The 13,234-nt window shown below is 44.4% G+C and overlaps 2 protein-coding genes across 5 annotated transcripts; both read right to left on the bottom strand.

Moving 5' to 3' along the window:
* Positions 1 to 869: 869 nt before the first annotated feature.
* LOC115685640 (uncharacterized) lies at positions 870 to 5,579 on the bottom strand. Of its 4 annotated transcripts, none has more exons than XR_008816589.1 (3): positions 3,200 to 5,579; positions 1,178 to 1,348; positions 870 to 1,016 (listed from the first exon to the last, which is right to left on the bottom strand). XR_008816589.1 is itself a non-coding variant. In XM_056311409.1 (2 exons), exon 1 carries the CDS (start codon positions 5,442 to 5,444, stop codon positions 3,240 to 3,242), a length of 2,205 nt encoding a protein of 734 aa, XP_056167384.1. In that variant the 5' UTR covers positions 5,445 to 5,579; the 3' UTR covers positions 1,088 to 1,348; positions 3,200 to 3,239. The 4 variants fall into 4 exon arrangements, 1 of the variants encoding a protein (XP_056167384.1); XR_008816590.1 differs by having other exon boundaries at positions 1,207 to 1,348; XR_008816591.1 differs by having other exon boundaries at positions 1,207 to 1,336.
* A 5,863-nt stretch (positions 5,580 to 11,442) lies between these two features.
* Positions 11,443 to 12,898, bottom strand: LOC115685657 (uncharacterized). Its single transcript, XM_030610744.2, has one exon. It carries the CDS (start codon positions 12,797 to 12,799, stop codon positions 11,642 to 11,644), a length of 1,158 nt encoding a protein of 385 aa, XP_030466604.1. The 5' UTR covers positions 12,800 to 12,898; the 3' UTR covers positions 11,443 to 11,641.
* Between the last annotated feature and the right edge of the window lie 336 nt (positions 12,899 to 13,234).

The raw sequence follows: 13,234 nt of genomic DNA, 5'->3' as shown, positions 1-13,234 counted from the left end.
GGCGAGGGGGGCCATTGCCGGCCATTGCCAAAAAGAAAAGGAGAAGAAAACAAGAGGAGAAAAAAGAAAAAATTATAAAAATCATTAAAAAATTTTAACGTCAACGCTAGTTGTGTCACATAAGACGATCGGTATCCACGTCAATAATTTCTGGCTTAAATTGGCTAGATGGACTAAATTGACACAAATGCAAAAAGTTTAGGACTAATCTAGTCCAATTGGAAAGTTTACGACTGAACCAGTAATAATGCAATATGTTTAGGAACTTTTTGGTACCTTTGCCGCGTTAACAAAGACGTTTGCGCTTTAGATGGGAAAATGTACCGCATCCCAAAGCCCATATAGGACGGAAGAAGCCTCCTTGAGTAACAAAAAAAGCCACTACCGTACTTTGGTCAATTGGGTACATGGCCTAAACCGGTGGAAACATCTCCTTTCCAAAATTTGTATTTTACCAATTCGCCACATTTGTTTCTTTGAACTTGGCGGTTCCCTTCCCTTTGTTGGTTTTCGGAGATACCTGGTTCGCACCAATCTGACACGCGAATCGTTTGTTACTACGTCGTTCTGCACCGTCTAATCGCAACGACGTTTGCGAAATTCCCAATTTTCCTGATTCAAAGATTTTTCTGTAAAATCCAAGTCACGAGTTTCCCTAAGAGAGGAAAATAACTCGAAAACAAACTAGGATCGAGATGGCCATGTCGATTATTGACTCCCGGGACTTCATTTCGAATTTTCCAACGATTGGTTTGAGTGCGGCCACCTAAGTCATCGAAAGGCGGCCCCAAGCCCGTGTTTAAGATCCCGACATCGAAAATGTGATTCAGGCGAACTAGCGTCCAAAGCTTTCCTAACGGCACAAGGAGTAGCTGCACTCAAATTCTTCTGATTTCACATGAATTCGCCCTCACAGGAATCATGAAAAGGCACAGAAAAGGAAAAACATCAGTGGCTTAGGACGTATAACTTAGGTTCTCAGCAGAAGCACGACGATGAACATCGGCACCCATCACCTGCACCAAACCAAATGACTATCAAAACAGAACATTGGACGTAAAACTAAATCTAGTGAAACCCGCCGAAATCGATTAGAAGCTTGATCGATAAAACGAAAAGGTTAACAAAAAGAAAAGAAGAGAAAGCTAAAGCAAAAGGCGAGCAATAATGTATTTACAAAGTGAGCTGAGATGACTGAGTATATACAGGCAAGAATATGCCAGAATGATCCAAAACAGTACAGAGAATCGGCTCAATGAATCACATTCCACGTTAACTCTTGCTTCTACCAAGTGTCTCTCCCCTATCCTTTCCTCCTCCAGCACTTCCGGCAAACCTGTGCACAAAGCTGTTTTACTACTCATAGTAAGCACCAGAAGTGTCCATATGCGTATACATAAATATAAAGTGCGCACGCGGGAGTGCAAAAACAGGTGGAACCAGATACAAGCCATACAGAAAACAATCTCGAAATATAAAATGCCGAGATTTCCAATCAATACAGCACAATTGCCACAGAAATGTTATTGCCTCGATAAGCATCTTAACTAGCCAAGGAGAGAGATCAATTTAAGCACCTACAACCATCTGCAATTGTGGATCTTCGGAAATTCCCGGAATTACTGCTTGATAAACATGCACCAAGTTTTCTAGACTAAAATGTAAAGTGAGACAATTTACTTGAGCGACTTGCATATGAGTGAAAATGAAATAGGACATACGAAATATTCCCAGCTGACAAATAGTCTCAATCAAAACATTACATGCATCTGTAGACCCTGACCTTCATTAAACAGTCTCAAGAGAACGATCAAAGACTACCGTAACATGCTTTTATGCTAACAGGTGTCTTTACAACTTTTAACTATTTTAACGGGCGATCAACTTTAGTAGATATACAATGGCTTAGGTTCATAGAAGAACATCACACTATTATGTCTTTTTTTCAAAAGCTTGATATATTTAATGAAGCGCAAAGTTCCAATCTTTGGGATATTTCCAATTGTTCCTGCATGTTCTTGAGGCCTAAGGAGTGCAATAAAAAGGTAAGAAGGAATGGCCAAGCACCCCAAACCACCAATCAAGTGGAGGCTGTTTTAATCCCTGCTATCCACCAACTCTAGAGTTACTTCAACCGACAGTTTTCATGCTTAAACCTTCAATCAATAGATCTCCATTTTACCTATCCGGCATGTTTGACAAAGAAATGTTAAAATACATATAAATCATCTTGCATGGTCATGGCGTTACAAGTTGGATTCTTTGATCCAAAAGTTGGGACTTCCCAAGTTCTCCAATATTGATTTCTTATGACACATGAACAAACTACCAAGCAGCATATCACTATAGTGAAGGACCAAGAATTAAAACTTGCACTATCCACAGAAACTCTGGTTATTCGATGCACGGGGGAGTACTGGCCCAAATAAAAGAAAACAAAGATGCACTGGGGACCTAGAGGCCTTTATTAGATGATACCATAGATATTCACAACTTCCATGGTGATGAAAATAACACGGTTAAAAAGGTATTTTAATCTTGATAGCCTAATTCAAGTAGTCATCATCAGAATGGCCCTGACATCTGCTTAGTCCAACAAGAAATCGTTGCCCACTTGTGATCATCTGCCGTACAAACTATTTATTGAGGATCCTGTCCACACCAAATAATTCTCCAATTTCATATCGATCATGCAACAATAATAGTGACCCATGATTTTCCTTAGAAAAGTAGACTGCATCATGGGCAGTCCAAGAACTTAAACTTCTGTACGGGCACGGAGAGTTAATCAGCCACGCTTAAGGCTGCATATGGATAAAGAAAACACCTTCATTGTCCTAACAATTCCTTACCATTGATTAGGTAAGTTGTGGATTCCAGCTAAGTTTTGGAAGCTGCAGCAGGTACAAATGGGAAAGATAAAGCGAGAAATGACACAATAGCATCATCTTCATATTCACAATGACCATTTCCACTAACCCAGTTACATGGATTGATGTAACAATACCACCACCATCTATCCCAGATATTTCTATCCAACCCAAATAGTTCAGAAATCCAGACTAACTATTCATAACTAAATGCATTGCTGTTGTGCATAGCAGCAAATAGAATGGGAGGAATTAAAAAGCAGTGAGACAGAAGGAACACTGAAATCACAAGCAGAAATTGCAAGGAAGTTCAACAAATGAAATCTCACCGCAGATGAAAAACAAAGCCAATGGGGTCAAAGAACCAGCTCAACTCGAACTTTCGCCGGCATGACCATCAGACATATCTTCTTTCCTAACCCAAACCACGTTACTACTCTGCTCTCTCACTCTACGCTGTTGCCAAATACCTTCGCCGTAACCCTTATGATCTCGACGATTAGATCTCCCCGACTGGAAACCGCCCTTTTTGCTGTCATACTGCAATGACAAGTTCCTCAATTCTCTTTCGTTCCCCACCTTTGAATTGATAACCCATACTTGTTTATTCAAACCCTCAACTTTTGCCCTCCCATGGCTAGCATTCGCAGCAGCATTCTCAACCTCCACTTGCACTTCCTCGCTCTCCGGCATCGCATTCTCACTCTCAGAACCGGCATGCTGAAACAACTTCTTCGCCTCCTCTGCCGGCGTGTGCACTACACCTTCCTCCGGCTTAGCCTCTACTCGCACTTCCCTGCTCTCCAGCATCACATTCTGGTCCTCAGAACTGGCACACTGGAACTTCTCCTTCTTGATCTCCTCTGCTGGCTCGTTCGCTTCACCTTCCTCCGGCTTCACCCCCTTTTCCTTTGCCCTAACTATGCCCTTATTTAACCTCCTATCTCTCTCCCTTCCGCTCTTGTTCTTATTCTTCTTCTTCTTTTTCTTCTTCTTCTCCCACTCCTCGGTCTTCTTCACCTGCTCGGCACTCTGGGCAACGACGGAAACCACGGCCACCAAGGTCGATTCCGCTTTCTCGTCGGCGCCGAAACTGGCGTATTCACCACGGCTCGATTTCTCCGAGGGCTTCGGACCGCTTAAGCCGATCGCCCGACGACCATCACTTCCCTCCCTGAAGCTCGTATTGTGTCGAACGGCCCAACATACAGCAGTAGAGGGTCGAGAATCGGACTCGTTCCTCGGACTCGCCTTCACCCTCTCGCCCTCGGTGTTGTTTTCTCCTCGCCGAAGCTCTTTTCCTGGCCGTTTTCCCTGGTCCTTCACCAAGGCCGATTCCGCTTTCTCGTCGGCGCCGGAACCCGCGTATTCACTGGAGCTCGATTTCTCCGAGGGCTTCGGACCGCTCGAGTCGATCGCCTGACGACCACCGCTTCCCTCCTTGACGCTCGTATTGCGTCGAACCCCCCGACGATTAGCAGGCGAAGGTCGAGAATCGGCCTCTTTCTTCACTCTCTCGCGCTCAGTATTAGGTTCGCCTCTTGGAAGCTCTTGTTCTGGCTGCTTTCGCTGGTCCTTCACCAAGGCCGATTCCGCTTTCTCGTCGGCGCCGGAACCCGCGTATTCACTGGAGCTCGATTTCTCCGAGGGTTTCGGACCGCTCGAGTCGATCGCCTGACGACCACCGCTTCCCTCCTTGACGCTCGTATTGCGTCGAACCCCCCGACGATTAGCAGGCGAAGGTCGAGAATCGGCCTCTTTCTTCACTCTCTCGCGCTCGGTATTAGGTTCGCCTCTTGGAAGCTCTTGTTCTGGCTGCTTTCGCTGGTCCTTCACCAAGGCCGATTCCGCTTTCTCGTCGGCGCCGAAACCCGCGCGCTCGCCGCGGCTCGATTTCTCCGAGGGCTTCGGACCGCTCGAGTCGACCGCCCGACGACCACCGCTTCCCTCCTTGACGCTCCCATTGCGTCGAACGGCCCAGTAAATAGCAGGACAAGGTCGAGAATCGCACCCGTTCCTCGGGCTCGCCTTCACGCTCTCGCGATCGATATCAGGTTCGCCTCGCGGAAGCTCTCGTTCTGGCGGCTTTCGCTGGTCCTTCACCAAGGCCGATTCCGCTTTCTCGTCGGCGCCGGAACCCGCGCACTCGCCACGGCTCGATTTCTCCGACGGCTTCGGACCGCTCGAGCCGATCGCCCGACGACCGTCGCTTCCCTCCTCGACGCTCGCATTGCGCCGAACGGCATAACAATCAGCAGGAGAAGGTCGAGAATCGGACTCCTTCCTCGGGCCCGCCCGCACGCTCTCGCGCTCAAAATCGGTCTCCCGTCGCGGAAGCTCTTGTTCCGGCTGTTTCCGCGGGTCCTTTCGCGCTGGACCCGGGAACGGCGGCTGCGGCGGTTCTCCCGGGGGCGATCGCCGCCGCGCCTCGAGCTGCTTCTGCCTTGGCTGCTGCTGCGGCGGCGGCGGCGGACGCCGTCGGTGGAGCCATTGCTCCCGGAGTTGGTGGATGGTGACGAAGTTCGGAGGAAAGAGGGGGTCGTCGCCGCCGACCGTCGTCTTCGGATCCTCCATTGAAGAAGCTCGGAGGGAGAGAGAGGGGGAGAGGGGATCGATCTTGAAGAAGAAGAAGGAGGAGGAGGCGAAGAGAAAAGTGGGAAATTGCAAAAGGGGAGAGGGCTGAGCGAGCGACAGAGAGTCGACACAGAGAGCTCCGTACAGGTGGAGGTCGGACGTTGACGAAGATAAACTGTAGTCTTAATTTATTTTAAATAATGAATTATTTATAGTTAATATCACGAAAAACCTCAAATCAGTATGTGTGTGATAAATTTACTCCAAACTAATTTTTTTATCTATCAAAAATTCCAAACTGATACACCTGTGACAATTTTACCCCGAACTAATTTTTTAACCACAAAAAAACCCAAACTGGTATATCTGTGACAATTTTATCTCGAACTAATTTTTTGACCACCAAAAACCTCAAACTGATACTAGTTTTGGGGTAAAATTGTCATATGTATACTAGTTTTGGATTTTTTGTGGTATTAACCTAATTATTTATTATTTATTTAATTTTTTTTTGTTAATATCACGAAAAATCCTAAACTAGTATGATAATTTTACCAAAAATTAATTTTTTAACCATCAAAAATCCCAAAACTAGTAGTACACTTGTGACATATTTACCCTAAACTATTTTTTTACCATGAAAAATCACAAACTGGTATATTTGTGACAATTGGATTAATATCAAGAAAAACCACAAAATTGTACATTTGTGACAGACGAAGGGTAAAACCCCGTAATGATACACCCGTCAATTGCTAAGCGTCATCCAACTCAAAAATTTGATTCTAAAAATTAATGGAAACTAATAGAGAGTAAAATTGTCACGAGTGTATCAGTTTGAGGTTTTTCGTGATCAAAAAATTAGTTTGGAGTAAATTTGTTACAAATATGCCAATTTGAAAATTTTCATGATATTAATCTTTTTTTTTTGTTGGGAATTTTGTTTGGAATTCGAACATACGAATATTGTGTATTTTAAAATTGGGCATTTTGATTAGCCCCTTTTGTTATGAAAAATCCATGGCTATTAAATAAATTACTTTTTTTGGTACAGTAATAATGAATCGATTTTACTTATATCCTTAATATTAGCAACGGTCGCATACCCTTAGTAAATGTTATTTTTACCAAAAAAATACTAATAAAATTAATTAAAATTTGGACGCGCGATAAATGCTTTTAATGAAGTTGAAAGAAACTCTTAAATATAAACTATGTGTATTAGAAGTGAAGCGAATGAAGCTATACGATAAGCATGTGGCGTGTGATCCAAGATGGAAAACATTAAATTTACAAAAACAATTTAAAGAAAGGAACATGAAGGAACGAAATTATATTTATAAAACCAACAACGAGAAAGGAAAAGCACTTGCATAGCTTTGTGTGATCTGTGAATAAGGAAATATGAACGAAATTAGAAAAAGATAAAGGCCGTCGGACAATTAGTTACGCATTTTTCTATGGTAGATGGGCCCCGTGAAATTGGTACACCCGGAAATTCCTTCAATTTGATTTTACTGACTAGTTTTCCAAATACGTGTTATTGTTATTAATTTTCCTAGACATGGGTACTAACATAGGGATTTGCAAAATTTTTCCAATTTGCTATGCTGTTTAAGATGAATTATCTGCAATTTTCAATGAACATAGATTTCCTAAGTCATCGATTCGCTTGATGCGATCATGCTATTTTATTTCAAAAAAGGATTAATATCACGAAAAATCTCAAATTGGTACATTTGTGACAAATTTATCTCAAATTAATTTTTTGACCACCAAAAACCCCAAACTGGTATACCTGTAATAAATTTGCCTTAAACTAATTTTTTTTTACCACCAAAAACCTCAAATCGGTACACTTGTGACAAATTTAGCCTCTGTTAAATTGGATTGGTATCACGAAAAATCATAAATTGGTAAATATGTGACAAACAGATGGATAAAACCCTAAATTGGTACACTCATCAACTGTCACACTCATCAACTGTCACATGCATCCAACTTAGCAATTTGACGATAAAATTTAACGGAAACGAATGAAGGATAAATTTATCACAGGTGTATCAATTTTGGATTTTTGATAATCAAAAAATTAGTTTGAAATAAATATGTCACAGTTGTACCAGTTTTGGGTTTTTTGTGATATTAACCCTTCAAAAAACCTATTTATGGATTACAATTAATAACTCTAATTAAGGTTTGAAATGACAAAAAAAAAACCCATTAATCTCTAAAGATCGGACGTTTATAGTAAGAAAAGGCAAAATGTATTTTTTTCACCTCCTCTTTGAAATTTAAAATATTGTTCAAATTTCAAAAAACTATAAAAGAGAAAGTTTCGTATTTAGCGCATCAATATTTTTATATTGTGAAATTTTCAAGTGTTTTAAGTTCGGAAAAAAATTAAAATTCGCCGGTCACAATATTTAAAATAACGATTAAATATCCCGTAAATAACTCCTTCCCAAGCAAGTTCCTTGCCAAAGTCAAGTTTGGTCCTTCGACGACAAGAAAAGGTGTTCTTTAGGAAGACTTCTTCTTGACCTGGTACAGTCTCAAAGCAAAAACGACAGCGTTCTATCTTTTCCAAACGGCTGTCGGTGTCATTATCTTACTAAATCAGGCACTCAAAAAAAGGGCCTCTGACCAAAAAATAGAAAAACAAAAAGGCAAAAAAAAAATAAAAAAAGGAAAAGGAAAAGAAAAAGAAAAAGAGCATATGATTCTTGCGTGATATTATTATTTTTTTTTTTAATTCGAAAATTTGCTTTGGTAACATTGTCTTAGGATGCGTTTGTTTAAGGAAAAGTCTTTTTCGGGAATCTATTTTCCAGACTTTCATCAGTTTGGTTCGCCGAAAATGATTAGTCAACTAAAAACACTTTCCGGTCAATGAAAACATTCATGTATAAAATTAGGAAAGTGAATTTCCTAATCTAAGAAGGTGGAAATACTTTTCGGAATTGCTTCCCTTGACTTTTTTAATATTTTATTCTTTTCTTTCTTTTCTTTTCTATCTTTTTTTCTTTTTTCTTTTTTATTTTTAAAAATAAAAAATATTACAAAATTCGAAATTATTTTTTTGCCTGAGATAAAATCATGGGATTGAGATCATTTTCCAAATGAGATCCAAACATCAAAAAATATTTTCGATCACATATCACCAAACAAAGGAAAACTAACTATTTTACTGGAAAATGATTTTCCGGAAAACATTTGCCAAAAACGTTACATTTTCCGTGAAACAAACGCACTTTTCAGTTGAATCCTTCCTAGTGGGGCCCACGAAATCCTTGTCCGAGATCCAATAGGAAAAAAATGGAGTCCGGCCCGGGATTATCGGGCCTATGATATTTGAGCCCGAACCGAATCCGAGCCCGATATTACACACGTTGCATTTTCCGGTTGCGTGCTTTGAAGGAGTTTGATTCTCCTACTCAAAAACATGTCTATGCGATCATATCAAATTTCGTATCCAAAGATGCATTTGGCAAGCGCAAAACACAACTCCAAAATGCGAACATGTTAATGTACTTCCCCATATTTTGACAAGTTAACCTTTTGAAGTAAATGATTCGGCATATAACGTTAGATTGGTATCAGAATCCAAGATCATGGGTTCGATTCCTCACACGTTCTTTCAACCTTTCATAGGCATTAGTCAGCCTTCCACGAGGAGGAGCACTGAGACGCAAAATATGTTTTGCATTGTATTCTAACAGTTCAAATTTTCAAGGTAAACATTTGAACGCTTAGTGGAGTCGGCAGTGGTGGCCTGGAGAGGTAATAGCGGCTCTGGCTAGCTGGTAGTGGTGCCTGTTCTAGAGTTCAACATGGAATTGGTTCAATCGATTGAACCTGGTCGAACCCGAATTTTGAGCGGTTTCAATGCTCGGCGAAATAAAGGACGGCGTCGTGAACTGGACCGGAGGTTCAACCTGTATTAAGTTGAACCGTTTGTCCATCCCTGGAGACACCGAATTCGATAAGTAAAGAGATGGTCCTCATGCGTGAAGGTCGGAGGTGGCGGTGGCTGGGGCGAAGGTCGGAGATGAAGGTCGCAATGCTGGCAACGACAGACGCACAGAGCCACCAAGCTTCTAACATGACCCTTTTACAAGACATTGGCACACAAGTCACACGAATACTTTGAGGAGAAAATTCTCTCTTCATTTGTGAAATTCGCCGTCCCTCAAATCTGTTCCGGCTCGCTATATATGGCCCTATATTATCTATAGAGAAAAGTGTGAGAAAAGCCTTATACTCAAAAAGATCATGTACCAGACTATCTTGAAACACACCAACTTAAAGTGCTCAATTTATTCGATTGGTCGTGACAGAGGAAAGTCCCTCAAACCTAACTCTACGTCCATTGATTTGTGGACTAAAAGCATGGACGTCACCCTTGTCATTAAACTCTAATTAAAGTTTATATGCTAGCGATATCCATTAGGGATGTGCAAAAGAACCGAAAACCACTCAGACCGCCCAGAATCGAATTTGGACCAGCCTCGAACTGGCAGTTTTCATGGGAATCGGTCTGGTTCCCGAATCCAATTTATTGGAATTAGTGAGTACTGATCTGGTTCCTAGGAACCGCTCACCCACTCATCCGGACCGGTATATATATCTGAAAAAATTCCATGTTGTAGTTATATTGTAAAAACTGCTTTTATTTCATGCTTGTATTATGATTATGGAAGCTGACAAGAAAAACTCTGATAAGATGAAGCGATGAAATGTTTCTCAAAGAATGACTTCTGATTTGCTTCTCTTGAGACTAACTTTTTATCAATATGTTTGCATAGAATTAGTACTTTTTTTATATTAATTGCATGACGGAACCGAAGAAATACCCTAATATCCACAACTTGAGACCCACCCACCTTTGAATTATAGGTAAACATAGCCCCGAAAAAATAAAATTATTTCGCAGTCTGAATGTATTAGAGATAGGAAATGCTAAGTAGGCCTTGTTTTGCCTCCGATGCTACTAAGGGCCCGTTTGGTTCGACTTTGGGGGAATACAAATACCTTTGGACTAAAGGGATTTTCTGAAATGCAAGTAATGTTTGGTAAGTATTTTTTAAAATTAACTTGGGCTAAAGGACTTTTGATAATATTTTTTAAAAAAAGAAAATAAGGCTATGGTGGAGCTTAACCACCGGCCACTGCCTCCTAAGGGTCGCGCGACCCTGGTGACCGCCGCCTGGGGTCGCCCGACCCCAGGCGGTGGTCATCGGTGTCGTGCTAGCCCTCAGGTGGCGGTCGCCGGCCGCCGGACCTGCCTTTGGAGAAGATGAACAGTGCAAGTTGCATTCTGAAAATGCAACTTCTCAAAGCACCTTCACCCTTGCATTGGCCAAAAGTCCATTGGAGAGCATTCCAAATGCAATTGCATCTCCCCAAAGTGAGTAAAAAAAGTTGCCAAACACCATTTGCATTTGGCCGAGGGATTTTAGAGCCCAAACGAGCATTTCAAATATTGAACCAAACAGGGCCTAAGTTAAGTCTTTGGTTTAGGAAATTCTAAGTAAGGCCTTGTTTTGCCTCCGATGCCACTAAGTTATGTCTTTGGTTTAGTACAACACTCCATTGGGGGCATCAAACATTCCTGTATATCCCATCCATGGACGGACGATCTTGGACTGCACGACGGGCTTGCTTGACTGCACAAGTGTCGCGACCTCTCAAAGCGTCGAGACCCACGTTCACGTACCAGACCCATCATGTCCAAAAGGCTTTGTCCTAAGCTTGGGTCGCAACGGAGGCCCCAATCAGATCGGATCTGCAAAGAACGCTTTTTGACCTCAAAAGCTCAGGCGTCGTTCAAGCAAAAACACCGACCCGCCTGATCTGATCTCTGCGAATTTGCTTCCAAAAACACGAACACGAACGTGTCGCAAAAGCTCATTCGTACATTCAATCCGATCACGAGAAAGTATGGTAAAGGGCTTCAACCAAAAGCAAAAAGCAAAAGATACTGTACAATGACGGGTGACAACAAGAAATAATAACTCATAAGACTTCTGACACGCTTTATATTTACATAGGAGAAAGAAGAAGCACATGAAACCTACAATAATCTTTAGTACTTGAAGGACTTAAAAGAGTCTCTATATGCACGGATACAGATTAGCGCTTTCTAACCAGTTAAAAGAGAAGAAGGAAAGGGAAGAGGGTTGACAAAGATTGGTTCAGACGGCACTGGAGCTGGACTCTGACGACGGCCTAGCGGCGGCGTTGGTGTGGAACCTCCAGGTGAAGAGATAGTCCTTGGCCATGCAGCGCAGCCGGATGGCGTCGCAGAACGCCTTGACCGAGCTCTTCTTGCCCCCGCTCCCCACCCACTCGATCCTCGCCCAGCAGGAGAACCCGTCCGCCCACACCGGCACCTTCGCCTCCTCGTCGCACATCCGGATCGCCACCTCCCCTCCGATCCTCCGCCGACGCCCCGCCGCCGCGCCCGGGCTCTCCATGGCCTCGAGCCACGGGCACTCCGGCTGCCCCACCATCTCCATGTACGCCGAGTTCACCACCCTCACCCGGTTGTTCGAGTCCGATATCACCGCCGGAAGCGCCTCCGACTCCACCTCCTCCTCCACTTCCTCCGGCTTCTGCCTCACCCGCGGCGCCGGCGAGTCTGGCCTCCGGTCTTCCCTTATGCACCCGACGCTTATCCTCGACCCGACTGGCCGCACCGGCCGCGGAGATATCACGTTGCCGCCGCCGCCGCTGGACGCGGGCCCCTGGAGCTGCCGGATCAGGTCCTTCTCCTCCGGGATCATTTCCGCGGCCGAGTTGACGTTCAAGTCCACGTCGGTGGCGGCCGCCTCGGCCCGCGCCGTGTTCATGCAGCTGAGCTCCGGCGAGCACGGCAGGAGCGGGAGCGTGACGAGGCTCCTCGGGCTTTTCGCTGCTGCTGCAGCGGTCGAGGCCGCCAGGGCCACCGGGGGGCTCTCCATCAGGCCGGCGGGGGGAATGTGGGGGAGGCAACGAGCGAAAACCTGCAGAGACAGGCTCTCCGTCGGCGGCAGGGCGCAGGGGGAGGGAATGCCGCAGAGCGCCGCCACCGCCGCCGCGGTCTTCGGCCTCTTGATGGCGGGCGGCGAGATGGCGGTCCTCCCGCGCTTCCGGGTCCGGGTCGGCCTGGCCTGGAGCTGGGGCCAGAGGTTCCGGAGGTACGGAGATTGACGGATCTTCGAGGACATGGACGTCGGGCTCTCGGCGGCGGCCGAGCTCGCCGAGGGGGCCATCTCGGGCTTCGGGGCAATGGGGCGGTACCGGGACATGATCTCGGCGGTCTTCGCCGTGGAGGCCGGTGCGGTCGCGTAAGGGCTCAGCGTCTTGATCATTTTTTCCTCAGCTGGCGATGATTTTCTTGGGAAAATTTGCAGGGAGTCGAGTGCAAGTTTGAAGAGCGATGAGAGAGAGAGAGAGAGAGATTGAAGAGGTGGGATATAGAGAGAGAGAGAGAGAGAGAGAGAGAGAGAGAGAGAGAGAGAGAGAGAGATTGACGAGGTGGGCCAATGGGAGGAGGGCAACATGAGGGGAGGAGGGCGGAGGAGGCGACACGTGTGGCGTACGAGGGTACGTGTTCGAGGGGCTTGGGAGTTTTGGGGACATGTGGGATTTTCGAAGGTGGGGTGAGTGGTGAGTGGCTGTTGGTCCATTCATGCATCCAAACACCTAGCCAATCCATATATACTTTGCATTTCTTTATTTCTTCGTAACCTTTATATAGAAGACAACCCAAAAATTTAAATTGTTAAGCAGAGAAAGATCACATA

Source organism: Syzygium oleosum, unplaced genomic scaffold, assembly GCF_021117445.2.
Source record: "Syzygium oleosum isolate NSW1041296 unplaced genomic scaffold, Sole_v2.1 Sole_v2.05, whole genome shotgun sequence".
NCBI lineage: Eukaryota > Viridiplantae > Streptophyta > Magnoliopsida > Myrtales > Myrtaceae > Syzygium > Syzygium oleosum.
The sequence above is the reverse complement of the archived record's forward strand: the minus strand, read 5'-3'. Positions and strand labels throughout refer to the sequence as shown.

Coding starts and splice junctions, on each gene's coding strand:
- LOC115685657 (XM_030610744.2), bottom strand. CDS start 12,799: ATGATCAAGACGCTGAGCCCTTACGCGACCGCACCGGCCTCCACGGCG.
- LOC115685640 (XM_056311409.1), bottom strand. CDS start 5,444: ATGGAGGATCCGAAGACGACGGTCGGCGGCGACGACCCCCTCTTTCCT.